This window comes from Nicotiana tabacum, chromosome 7 (assembly GCF_000715075.1).
Source record: "Nicotiana tabacum cultivar K326 chromosome 7, ASM71507v2, whole genome shotgun sequence".
Lineage (NCBI taxonomy): Eukaryota > Viridiplantae > Streptophyta > Magnoliopsida > Solanales > Solanaceae > Nicotiana > Nicotiana tabacum.
Genome location: NC_134086.1, coordinates 13068827 through 13081565, shown reverse-complemented (window position 1 = coordinate 13081565; position 12739 = coordinate 13068827). Strand labels below are relative to the sequence as shown.

The 12739-nt window shown below is 36.4% G+C and overlaps 1 protein-coding gene across 1 annotated transcript; it reads right to left on the bottom strand.

Annotated features, from left to right (window-relative positions):
• Positions 1 to 1214: 1214 nt before the first annotated feature.
• LOC107766507 (uncharacterized) lies at positions 1215 to 1664 on the bottom strand. The gene has a single exon (XM_016585304.1). The coding sequence runs from the start codon at positions 1662 to 1664 to the stop codon at positions 1215 to 1217; it is 450 nt and encodes a 149-aa protein (XP_016440790.1).
• Between the last annotated feature and the right edge of the window lie 11075 nt (positions 1665 to 12739).

Here is a 12739-nt window from a genome sequence, read left to right as displayed (position 1 = left end):
AAGTTGGCTTTTTGGTATTTCAATTGGTTTTTTTGTGAATAATGAAAAAGTTGGTAATCTTTTTTTACTTATTTACTTTTTCTCTCCTACTACTTTACACCAATATTCTTTCTTTTTTTGTCTCTCTTTTCTTCTTGCTTGTGGTTTGGGGTGGGGTTGACAGGGGTAGGGGGAGTCTCCAGGTTTGCGGGGGGAGGGGGTGACAGGGGTAGGGGGAGTCTCTCACTGTTTAGTTCAGAGTTGTTGCTAAGCACTTGGAAAACTGATTTGTCACCTTCAAACAGTCAACAGTCAGCTCCAATATCTCAATATCATCACTAACCACCTTTTACCTCTTTTTATCTTTTTTTTTTTTTGGTTATATATACATTGAAGGGATAATTAATTTATTAATATATTATAGATTTTAAACAGTTTCCAATTTGAGATACCGATATTTTTTTTTCATGTGCTCTTCTTACTGTACCATTAAGGGCGTTCGGAAATTAATTGAAAGTAAGTTTGGAAAAAAAAAATATTTGAAGTTTAAAATAAACCTGAATTTGTTTGGATATGAATTTTACTTGGGTAATTTTTTTTTTTTTAGCATAAAGATATTTATTTATAATAAGCTAGAGTATTGGTGGCAGCGAACTGCCGCCGTTACAAGTGCCTTGATGGGCTATGGATATGCCTCTTAGGGCATTGTCATTACCTAAGGCAGCCAACTTACAACACGTAAAAGTCGAGACTTTCCTAACACAAATATTATCTTCTTGATCTTTGTAATAGGCATCTATCATGGTTTAGTAGGTAAAACATACTTGGGTAAAAAGTTGAAGTTTGTGAGTGAAATTTTTATCTCACTTGAATAGTTCTCAAACCAATTTTTTAAATTTCTTATTCTTTTTATTTTAAGTTAAAGTTGAAAGAATAACAAAATTGTAAATCAAACACTTTAAGTTTTTTCTTTCAAATATATGGAAAAAGAGGCTAAGATTCTTAATTTTCATCATTTATGCTATGTTGGTATTAAAATGATATTACAAATTTTCTATTTTTTTTTGTCGAAAGAAATTTTTTATTTCAACCAGATTTTCAATTTTACATCACCTGCACTTTTGGACTCTAGTAGCAGGTCTTATGACCAAACCAATAAACAAGAAGCTATACAACCAAGAGGTTGTCTAACAAGACCACTACTAACAATCGTGGATCTTTCTCTATCCTACTTGTTATGGTTTACAGTTAGGATAACTATTTAGTGTAGTCAATACAGGTTTCCATTTACATTTTTGTTGCCCTGTTATGTGCACTTGGATGGTAATGTCTTTTGCTCTGTCTTTGGCCTCTCTTTTCTGATTCTGAAATCTTCTATCATTGCGTTCCATCCAGATATGGTACACTACTGCTGCAAATACCACTCCTAGGATTGTCTTCCTTGGGTTCCTATTATTAGCATTGGCAGATAACCACTTCACCTCAGCTTCCCAGTTTGCAACACTTCTTTGATATCTTAGCCATCCTAGCATTCCTTTCCATAAGCTTTGTGAGTATGGACATTCAAAAAACAAGTGATCATGTGTTTCTTCTATATCTCTTTCACACAATACGCATGATTGAGGCACCTGAATTTCCCACTTTGCCAATCTGTCAACAGTAGCCAGCCTTCTGTGTATTGCCATCCATAAAATGAATTGATGCTTTGGCAGGATTCCAGTCAACATGACTAGTGATTTCCATTTAGCTTTAGGATACCTTGGGAGAGCATGTAGATAGGCCTTCTTAATACTGAATTTTCCATTCAATGCAAAGGACTCTATGACTATTGAGTCATAAGCCCACCATTCTCTATGATAAGTGCATTTTACCAGATGTTAACCCCATAATTTCTTTCATAAAAATATATAAATTATCATGTTTCCTCCATATTCTTAACTTTATTTTGCAGGAATAATTATAGCAGAATTATCGTGCGCAACATGAAAAAAGAAAAATAAATATTCAAGAAAAATACAAAAATGAAGTGTAAGATCGAGCTATGATTCATTACTGCCGTGACAATGCACCAAGTCTCGATTTGTCATGATGAAATCGATGAAATCTAAACTTAGAATTGCAAAATTCTCATCTCTGCAAATTCAAAATCTAGATTTGCCATTGAAATCTAGCACCAAATCGAGAATTCGAATTCTCATATCTGCAAATGCAAAATCTAGATTTGCCATAGAAATCTAGCACCAAATCGAGAAGTCATCATGAAATTTTCTTATATAAGAAGATGTTGTCGATCAGGAGATGGCAGTAGAGAGAAAACTTAGAGCTAGAAGTCTAAATCCAAATTCTTAATAAACTTCTCTACTTTACTTCTTTCACTAGTATCGAGTTATCTTTTCTTTTAAATCACAATAGTGGTTTAGTTGTTGTTTCTAAATAAATTCCAGTGTAGGAAATTACTCTAGTTCCTGCTTTTAATTAAATAGGGAAAATTATTCTTCTTGAATATTTCTTTCTATTTTCTTATTTAATGGACAAGAATATTTCCATTGTTAGTACTAGTTCCAGTATGGAGTAACTTTTCTTGTATTGGGTGAAAGACAGATCTTAATATTTCTATATAATATTAGATATTATTCCTCAAATTCGCATGCTTGAGCTAGAATTTATTTAACTTTGATTTGCTTTTACAGTTAGACATTATTTAATTTATTAACATCTATCTATCTTGTACTACATATTAACTGTTTATTAATTCTGTAATCGAGAGAGGCGGAAGAAATAATATAGTTAAATGTAGTATTGATAAATGTTAATATTTTATTCAGTAACATCTATCTCTTTTATGTTATAATTAATTTTACACTTATTTGTAATCGAGAGAGGCGAATGGTGTAATAATCAGTTATAACAAGTAGGGTAACCGAAAGGGACTTACTATCAAGAGCATGTTTTAGTTCAATCATATATTTCTGATTCTTTAGTATTACTATTTTGAAGATTAATTTGTATAACCGAGAGGAGTGCAATTAATTATTCAACTTGAGTGATAATATATATTTGTAATCGTGAGAGGCATAGATATATTTTTGAGAAATAGAAATCGAAGAATAATATTTCTACTATATAATAGAAATATTAAGTAAAGTCAAGATTCCAACACCTTTTATTATATTTGTGAAAAATAAAATATTTTCTACTGCTCTATTCAAGCATTTTTAGTTAGTTAATTTACAACTCAACTCTTTCCGATTTTCTCAAATAGTAATTAAAACAAGAAACGTCTGTAGAATAGATAAACCAATCTCTGTGGGTTCGAAATCTTTCTATACTATAATTTGACAGAGTACGAATTTAATTTATACACATGCTAGACACTTGTCACTCTAGCAGTGAATAATTTCCTTACTAACCAGCTAGCCTGGTTTGGTGCATCCATGGTAGTAATGTCATTCTGTTTTATGTAATGACTGTGGATCTATCTAATCCATAGCTTATCCTTCTTTGCCATTATAGTCCATAGGAGTTTAGTCAAAGCAGCCTTGTTTTATATCTCATAATTGATAATATTCAGACCCCCAACAGCTCTTGGTTTGCACAGTGTTTCCTAAGAAATAGGAGCTCTATGAGCATTATCATAACTTCCAGTCCATAAGTAGCTCCTGCATATACTATTGACAAACTTGATGACTTTCTTTAGAATAAGAAATACCTGTGCCCATTAGGTCTGCATTTCAAATCGGACACTCTTAATGAGTTGTAATCTTCCAGCATAGGACATGAACTTTGATGTCCAGCTTCTGATCCTATCAACAGTCTTCTCAATTAGTGGCATGCATTGATGAATAGTGAGTTTCCCTATGGATAGAGGAGCTCCCAAGTACTTAAATGGCATCTTGCCTATTGTTAAGTGTAACTCTGCTAGAATTTTATCTTTGAAGTCCATAGGCACTCCTGTTATATATAATGAACTCTTTTCCAGATTTGCTTGTAGCCCAGAAACAATAGAAAAGTGATCAAAAGCTCCCATTATTAGCTTCATGGATACTTCATCTGCTCTACAACACATCAGTAGATCATCTACAAAGCAGATGTGTAAGACTTGTAATCTTGCATATTTAGGATGGAAGTTAAAGTTAGGATTTTGAATAAGTGTCTTCAAAGATCTGTTCAGGTACTCCATTGCCAGCACAAACAAATATGGAGACATTGGGTCTCCCTGTCTTAGCCCCTTCTTTGCTTCAAATCTGTCAGTTAGTCTACCATTCAATAATAATGTATAACTAATAGTAGTTGCACATTCCATGATTAATGTTACCATCTTATATGGTATCCCAAACTCAGGCAGTATTAATTTCAAGAAACTCTATTCAGCTGAGTCATATGCTTTTCTAATATCTACTTTGATCATGCATCTAGGATAAATTGCCTTTTGAGTGTAACCTTTAATCAGTTCATGAGCCATTATTACATTGTCAAGGATGTTTCTCCCTTCTATGAAGGCAGATTGTGAAGGCCCTACCAATAAATCCACAACTAGTTTAAGCCTAGTTGTAAGTACCTTAGTAATGATCTTGTAAAGTGTAGAACAACAAGCAATAAGCCCAAACTCCTTCATATAGGTAGGATTCTGAACCTTGGGGATCAAAGTAACTGTTGTGCAGTTAATTTCTTTCAGTAGTCTGCTAGTTTCAAAGAATTTTTGTACTGCTTCTGTAACTTCCCTACCAATGATTAGCCAAAATTCTCTAAATAATTCAGCAGGGTATCCATCACTACCATGTGCTTTGTCACTAGGGAGTCTTTGCACAATTTGCCTTATTTCCTCTGGTGTTACAAGTTGTAACAGTTGCTGTTGCTGATTCAGGGTCAGACAAGGACCATTTCTTGCTATATTGACATCAATTCCTGGCAATTCATCTACTGTTTTACCCAGTAACTGTTGAAAGAACTGAATAAATTCCTTATGTATCTGCTTAGGCTCAGTGTTCTTCATATGTTATTCATTATAGATACAGCTAACCTTGTTCCTTGCTTGTCTGGCTCTCATGTAAGCATGAAAATATTTAGTGTTGCAGTCCCCTAGTTTGATCCATGTGGCCCCTGACTTCTGCCTCATTGTTTGTTCCTGAATTTCTTCCTATTTCTCTATAAGTGATAAGGTCTTCCTTTCCCCTTCAATCAGTAAATTGTTGAAATAGTCTTCATTTAGCTTCAATTCCCCTGCACCTCCTTCAATGTGTCTCTGAGTTGAATTAGTTTCTGCTCAACTGAGGAGTGTTCTTGTTGGAGGCCCCTAGTTTGTAGCTCTACTAACTTCAACTTCCTTCAAATTGAATACATTATATGACCTTGAATCTGTTGACTCCAAGTAGCCTGAACTACTTCTTTATACTCTTGTAGTTGAATCACTATAGATAGTAACCTAAAAGGCTTTTTCACTTTTACCTTAACAACATCAGTAGTTATCATTATAAGAGTGTGATCTGAGCAACCTGGTAGTATGTATATGGCCTCCACCCCCATTATACTCATTGAACCAATCAGCATTCTCAAAAGCCTAGTCTATATGACTATACACTCTGATCTCTACATCCCTCTTATTGCTCCATGAAAATTTGCACCCTCTTTTTGTGATTTGTCCCACTCTAATATCATCAAGACAGCTTTGAAAGTCAATTATTTCTGTTTGATGAACTGGAGTTCCATTCACTTTATCATCCACGTGTAGCACACTATTAAAATCTCCTATTATAAGCCAAGGTCCATTAAGGCATATTCCTCAAGCTTCTCTAGAGTGACATTTTGTGTTGAACAATATGTAATCCATATACAAAGGTTATGTAGTTGGTAAAGGATGAATTCTTATTCTTAACTAGGCAGTGTATCAGTTGATCTGAGCCATCTAGTACTATTACTTGAACATTTGTTATTTTCCAACCTATCCAGATTCTACCATTAGATGCATAAGCATAGTTATCTTTGAACTGTCAATCATCACCCATCTTCCTTTGAATTACTTTTGAACTTTGTTGTTTAACTCTAGTCTCTAGACAAGCTATCATATCTACCTTATTCATCAACAAGAACTTTTTGAATTCTAGTTGCTTGTAGGACTTATTCAGTCCTCTTATATTCCAGGACACAACAATCATGGAGGATTATGATTAATGGGATTGCACTCATTTGCCCTTGAGCCTCTTCATTCCTAGAAGATTGCTCCTGCTGACTCTCACTTGATGGCCTTTCCAGTATTGTCAGGGGAGCAAATGCATTTCTTCTAATAAGTTCATCATAATTAATCTCATTATGCTTTGTTTTGCCAGTTGATACTTGAGTAACCACTGCGTGTTTGCCTCTATTAGTCACATGTATCTCTACTACTGTTTCCTGTTGTGTAGGTTTCTCCCAAGGTAGAATCATAGTGCTATTGTTCTATGCATCCATTATTTTAGGTTTCCATTCACTTTTTGTTCTCTTCTTTCTTCTTCTTTTATGCGTTTTGGTTCCTCGCCTTATTGTGTTGCTTGTTAGCACTTACTAGTATCATGACCAAAGTTGTTGCAATCCAAACAAAACTTTGGTTTCCATTCAAAATCCACTCTCTGTATCCAACTCCTCCCATCAGGCTTTTCTATGAGAATTTCATCTGGTAATGGCTGTGTGATGTCCATTTCACCAAGTATTCTAGCATATGAAATTCTTTCACATTCTATTGTAAGTCTATCAGTGCAGATAGAGTTGCCTAACAAACTTGCAATCCTACTTAAGTTTTCCTCAACCTAAAACTGAACAGGTAGCCCAGGTAAATTAACCCATACAGAACTATCCTCATGGATTCATTTTGAATCTGAAAATTTAGATACCAATCCTTTAATACCATAGGTCTACTATTGAAGGTATAAGGGTCATTTTGCACAATTAAGTTTTTGTCCTCTATAGATTTAAATCTGAAAATGAAATACCCGTCATGTAGAAGTACTGTTGGTGTCGCGACTATATTGCATATGCCATAGACGAATTTGAGCATCTCCTTGAACGGCGGATTTCCCCTAGAACGTATCCAACCAAAGCTGTTTTCCATCGCTGGTATTGCTGTTCTAACTCCTTTGGGTTTAACTTGGCAATTTTCACTCCATCCTTTACTACCTGGAGGATAGAACTTCAGTTGTATGCCTTGTGTTTGATTTCTGTTGCCTTTGACTACCTCTGCCATGGTTTGCTTTTTTACTTTGAGACCCAGCATAGTAGGTTAATTTCCCGCCGTTGTCAGCACTCCTGGTTCCATTACTTGCGATTCATCCTTCTCTGTTTTCGGCTGGGCTTACATGACAGTAGGGGCACTCCCCATGCCTGGAATCCAATGTAACAATTGCATTGGGGCTAATTTCTGGGGAATACCATTTTCTGGAGTAATTAATCTACTTCTATTATCAATTGGAAGAGGTGATTGTGTAGGAAGAGTAGGTTCATTACAGTGAGTCATCGTGATCGGCGAGGTTAGCTACCTTGCTCAACGATCGCCAGAGTTTCTCTCTCTACATTCTCTCTCTACCTTAATTTCTTTTTCTAGTATATTTTTGGTAAATAGCAATTCTATTCATTCCAAAAAATTGACTTTACAAAGCAAGTAGATGCCGACCATCCACACTCTTGTTTACATCAGTCCTGTAGTCTAAGTAAAATAAGTACTTTGACTAAGTACCTAAAATAAAAAAAACAGACTCCTATACATAGTAAGAGAGACATTCGCCTAAGGATAACAATTAAACTTTTCGAGTGCTTCTTACCAATGCTCTATTAATCGATCTCTCGTGTGTATATGGATTGTTGTTTCCTTGCAGATGTTGCTAATAGTAGTTATCCCACCCTGGGATCTAAATTTGTTCCTTTCGCTCCATATGGTATAGATCATCATACCAAAGACGCAAGTAACATTTGCCCAATGTCCATTCTTCTTTGTAGCATACTGACTTATCCATGCCACTTCACTCTGCCAATCTCGGATAGTTCTATTATGTCCAAGCCATTTCAGTAGTCTCGACCATACTTCTTTAGTCATAGTGCATACAAAAAAGATATGGTCAAAGACTTCGTCCGCTCGCTTATAGAAGATGCATTGTTGGGGAATCTGAACACCAAACATCAAGAGTCTATCAATTGTAGCTAGTCTCCGTTGCAGTGCTAACCAAAGAATAAACTTGAATCTGGGATATAGATTTGGTTGCAAAACAATACCTTTCCAAAAAACTTTTGGGAGCTGAGAGAATTGCAGTCTATAAAGTTTCTTGATACTAAAAGAGTTACCCTTCTGTAATTGACCTAGTCTGCTCATAAGATCACCCTGCAGACCTTGAACTTCTCCAATGAACTTCCTTGTTTCCAGTATTTTTCGAACCACCCAAGCTGCATTCTTGGGTATTGGCATGTGCTCCAACATGTTCTGTTTAATGTAGAAGGTATGAATCCACCTAATCCATAAATAGTCCTTCTTTTTTGCCACTACCCACAAGTGCTTTGCTACTGCAGCTTTATTCTAATAAACTATGTTCATTACATTTAGACCTCCTACAACCTGTGGTAGGCAAACTTTCTCCCATGAGACCAATGCCTTTTTAGAAACACTTGATGTACCTGTCCACAGGAAAGATCTGCATATAGACTCAACCATCTCATCACTTTTTTTGGTAGAAGAAAGATCTGTGCCCAGTATGATTGAATCCCAAACAAAACTGATTTGATCAGTTGTATATGCCCTGCATATGAAAGTAGTCTTGCTATCCATCAGTTAATTTTCTGTGTGATCTTCTCTACTAAAGGCCAATACTGAATAATGGAAAGCTTCTTGGATGCCAAAGGAACCCCCAAGTACTTGAAAGGCAAGGTACCTTCAGGATACCCCAACTCTTGCAAAATATCCTGCCTCTGTGCATTTGAAATACCAGCTAAATAGATAGAACTCTTCTCTGAATTTGCTTGAAGACCAGAAGCCTCAGAGAACTTGAGGAACGTCTGGTTTAGCAGCCTAATAGACTGAATATCAGCCTTACAGAACATAAGCAAGTCGTCTGCAAAACAGACTTGCACCACTCCAAGCTTTTTACACTTGGGATGAAATTTAAATTTTTTATTTTTCATCAGTTGTGCAAACTCCCTCTATAAATATTCCATAGCTAGGACAAAAAGATAGGGTGACATTGGGTCCCCTTTCCTTATCCCCCTCCTTCTTTTAAAAGGTTTTGTTAGACCACCATTTATATTAAGAGCGTATGACACTGATGAAATACACTCCATAATCCAGTTTGTGAACTTATGAGGAAAGCCCAGCTCTAACAAAATTCTTTCCAGAAAGCACCACTCTAACGTGTCATACGCTTTCCTCAAGTCCACTTTTAGCACACATCTTAGGGAGATTCCTTTCCTGTTGTAGCCTTTGAACAATTCATGTGTGAAGAGGATATTGTCAGTGATACTACGACCCTCAATGAAAGCTGATTGTGACTCCCCTACTAGCCCTCTAATGACCTTCTTAATTCAAGCAGTTATAACCTTTATGATTATATTGTACAAAGTAGTGCAACATGCTATGGGTTTTTAGTCTTTGACATGGCTTGGTGCACTTTAGGAATTAAGGTCACAATACTGCTACTATCTCCTCGATGCATTTTCCTAGTTGCAAAAAATTGTTTTGTGGATTCACAGATGTCATTCCCCACCTCCTGCCAATGCTTAGTGAAAAACTCGATAGGGAAATCATCTACACCTGGGGCCTTTTCATGTGGCATATCTTTAATTACATTTAGGATCTCCACCCTTGTAACTTCTTGAACCAATTCTTCTTTCTGTTGGAGTGTAAGGCATGGCCCTTGGTGTATGACTTCTGCATTTGGACATTTGTGAACATTTCCACCTTTCCCCATAAGTTTAGTAAAGAAAGAGATGAACTCATTCTCTACTTGTACAGGATCAGTCAGCTTTACTCCATTGTCATTATATACTGAGGCAATGAAATTCTTGTTTGTCCTCAATTTCCATTGTGCATGGAAATATTTTGAATTTAAATTACCACAAGCAATCCAATTTGCTCTAGATTTTTTGCTTAAGAACTTGTTCTTCAACATTACTCTATTTCTCAGTTTCTGCCAATGCCAACCTCTCTTGATCAATCAAGTTCTGGTCCAAAGGATGAGCCATAAGTTGATTCTAGATGATTTCTAGCTTGTATCTTGCTTGGTTCAGCTGGTACTTGTAAGAATCCATGTAAGTATTCAAGTCTTTTAGGTCCACCTTCAACATTTTTAACTTCAGCCAGATTCTCTGCATAGGCTCAGCCTTTACATCCTGCTTCCATACCCTTTCAACTATCCCTTTGAATTCTAGGTGCTCCATAACTGATCCATATAGCTTGAAAGTCTTGGGGTGTATTCCCCTCTGTTGATTACTTTGATTACACTGGATTAATATAGGAGAATGATCAGATACCTCTGAATTCAAAAATTCTGCTTTAATATGGTTGTATTATTGTAGCCATTCAAAATTTTCAAAGGCCCAATCAATCCTGCTATACACTCTTTTATCAGGTTCCTATTTGTTGCACCAAGTATAGTGCCACCCTAAGCTCTTCACCTGAGAAAGCTGTAAAGTATTTATCATATCCTGAAAGCCTTGAGTCTCAGCTTGTGTAACTGGTGTTCCTATCCTGTCATCAGTATGAAGTACATTGTTGAAATCCCCATTAAGCAACCAGCAGACCTAGATATTACTCTCTATCTGAATAAGATTTTTCCAGAGTTGGTTCCTTTGGGTACTGTCAATGCTTGCATAGACTACAGTTACCATAGCCTTAAATTTGGAATTATTCTCATGAATTTCACAATGTATAAACTGATCATCAATCACTAAAATCTGGACATTTACATTATTCTTCCATAGTAACCAAATCCTACCATTTGGATGTGCATTATAGTTGCAACAAGCACTCCAGTCCCTTGCCACTTGATTCATAATTCTAGCATCCTTCCTCTCTTTGAATCTTGTTTCCAAGCACCCAATAACATCTACCTTATACTTCCTCAGAAAGTGCCTAAACTCCTTCTGTTTATGGGGCTTATTTAGCCCCCTTACATTCCAAGTACATAGATTCATTTTTGGGTGAAGCTGGAAGGGCCAGCGTCCCCTTGTATTGTGTCAGTGTCAGTCATCTGCAGTATTCCAAATCTGTTACTAGAGCTAATTGATGCAACTGGAGCTTGTTGGACAGCCTTTCCCTTACCAATTGTTCTAGTATTTTGATCATTCTGCCCTGATTCCTCAGATTTGTCATTAGCCATTTGAGTACAGCCTTCTGGCATAAACTGTTTTATCACTCCTGTTTGCTTTCCTTCTGTCTCAACTGTATGCTGTTTTCCCAATTCTGTTTGCCCTCTTAATTGACCAGCTTCATTTCCCATATGATCCTTTGGTAGTCATTGTAGATTAGTTTTGTTCTTATTCCTTTTCCGTTTTGGTTGCTCTTTGAATTCCTTCTCCATTTCCAGTTTTCCTTCATCCAACATTCATTTGAATTATGTCCAAATCTGATACAGTCACAACAATGTTTAGGTTTCTAATCATATTCAATTTGTTAGTTGATTATCCCTCGTGGTGTTTGCATTTCAAAACTATCGGGGAGAGGATGTGAAACATCAGCTTCAACAAGCACTCTTGCATGTGATACCTTCTCCATTTCAGCGGTAATTCTATCTGTGTATAGAGGCTTCCCAACAACACTAGCTAGCTTGCTCAATACTTCCATGGACCAAAACCCTAATGGAAGTCCCGAAAATTTGATCCACAAAGGAATACCACTCATACATCCAGGGTCAAACTTGAAATCCATACTCCAATGTTGCAGAATCAGAGGTTTATTATGGTAAGTATATGGTCCTGCTTGTAAAACCAAATCCCTTTCCTCAATGTTTTTGAATCTAAAGATATAGTAGCCTTCATCATGATAAAGTATTTTGGTATTTGGGGTTTTCAACAAAATTCCAAACATTGGTAATGTAATTATCCATGGATTTTTCATAAGGATTATAACCCAATCATTATAACCCAATCAGTGTTGTACTCCAGTAAATTTCATGTTCCTTTGTATCTTCTGCATCAATTTGCACAATGAATGTACCTTCACGTATAGCGAGAGGGGGGGACATAATTCAATGTCTTACCCATTTGTGAGCTTCGATTCTTCTGCATTGTAGGTACTTCTTTATTATTTCCAATTTTCTCTGAAGGTGCCATTGCTAAAGGAATTTGTACAGTATTTCCTGCTGTTGAAAATTGCAGTCGTCGATGAATTGTCACCCTATTTTCCTTCTCTGCAGATTCTTCCCCTTCACACTCGATTTCCTCCATAATTGGTTGGAATTTTTGTGGTAGAAAAATTCCAAACGTCAGCGGTATCAATTTCTGTTGAATTCCAGTGTCCGGCGTAACTGTCGTTCCATCAATTTTCACACCTTGAGCTGGATTGTGAAAGACTGTGGGTGCATTTCCCATACCCGTTAACCAACGCCTAGGTTGAGATTGAGCTGGTGTTTCCATGTTTCCTTCATTTTCCTTTACTACCGTCGGTGATGGAAGCTTCTTCCTTTTTCTAGCCATGGCAGAAGCGTACGTTAGCTAAACCTTGCTAAATGTGCGCCTCTAGAGCTCCCCTCTTATGCCCTCCACTTTATTTTGATATTAAGGTTTCTAGTATTTTTTAAAGGTATGGAATCAA

Coding starts and splice junctions, on each gene's coding strand:
- LOC107766507 (XM_016585304.1), bottom strand. CDS start 1,664: ATGGCAATACACAGAAGGCTGGCTACTGTTGACAGATTGGCAAAGTGG.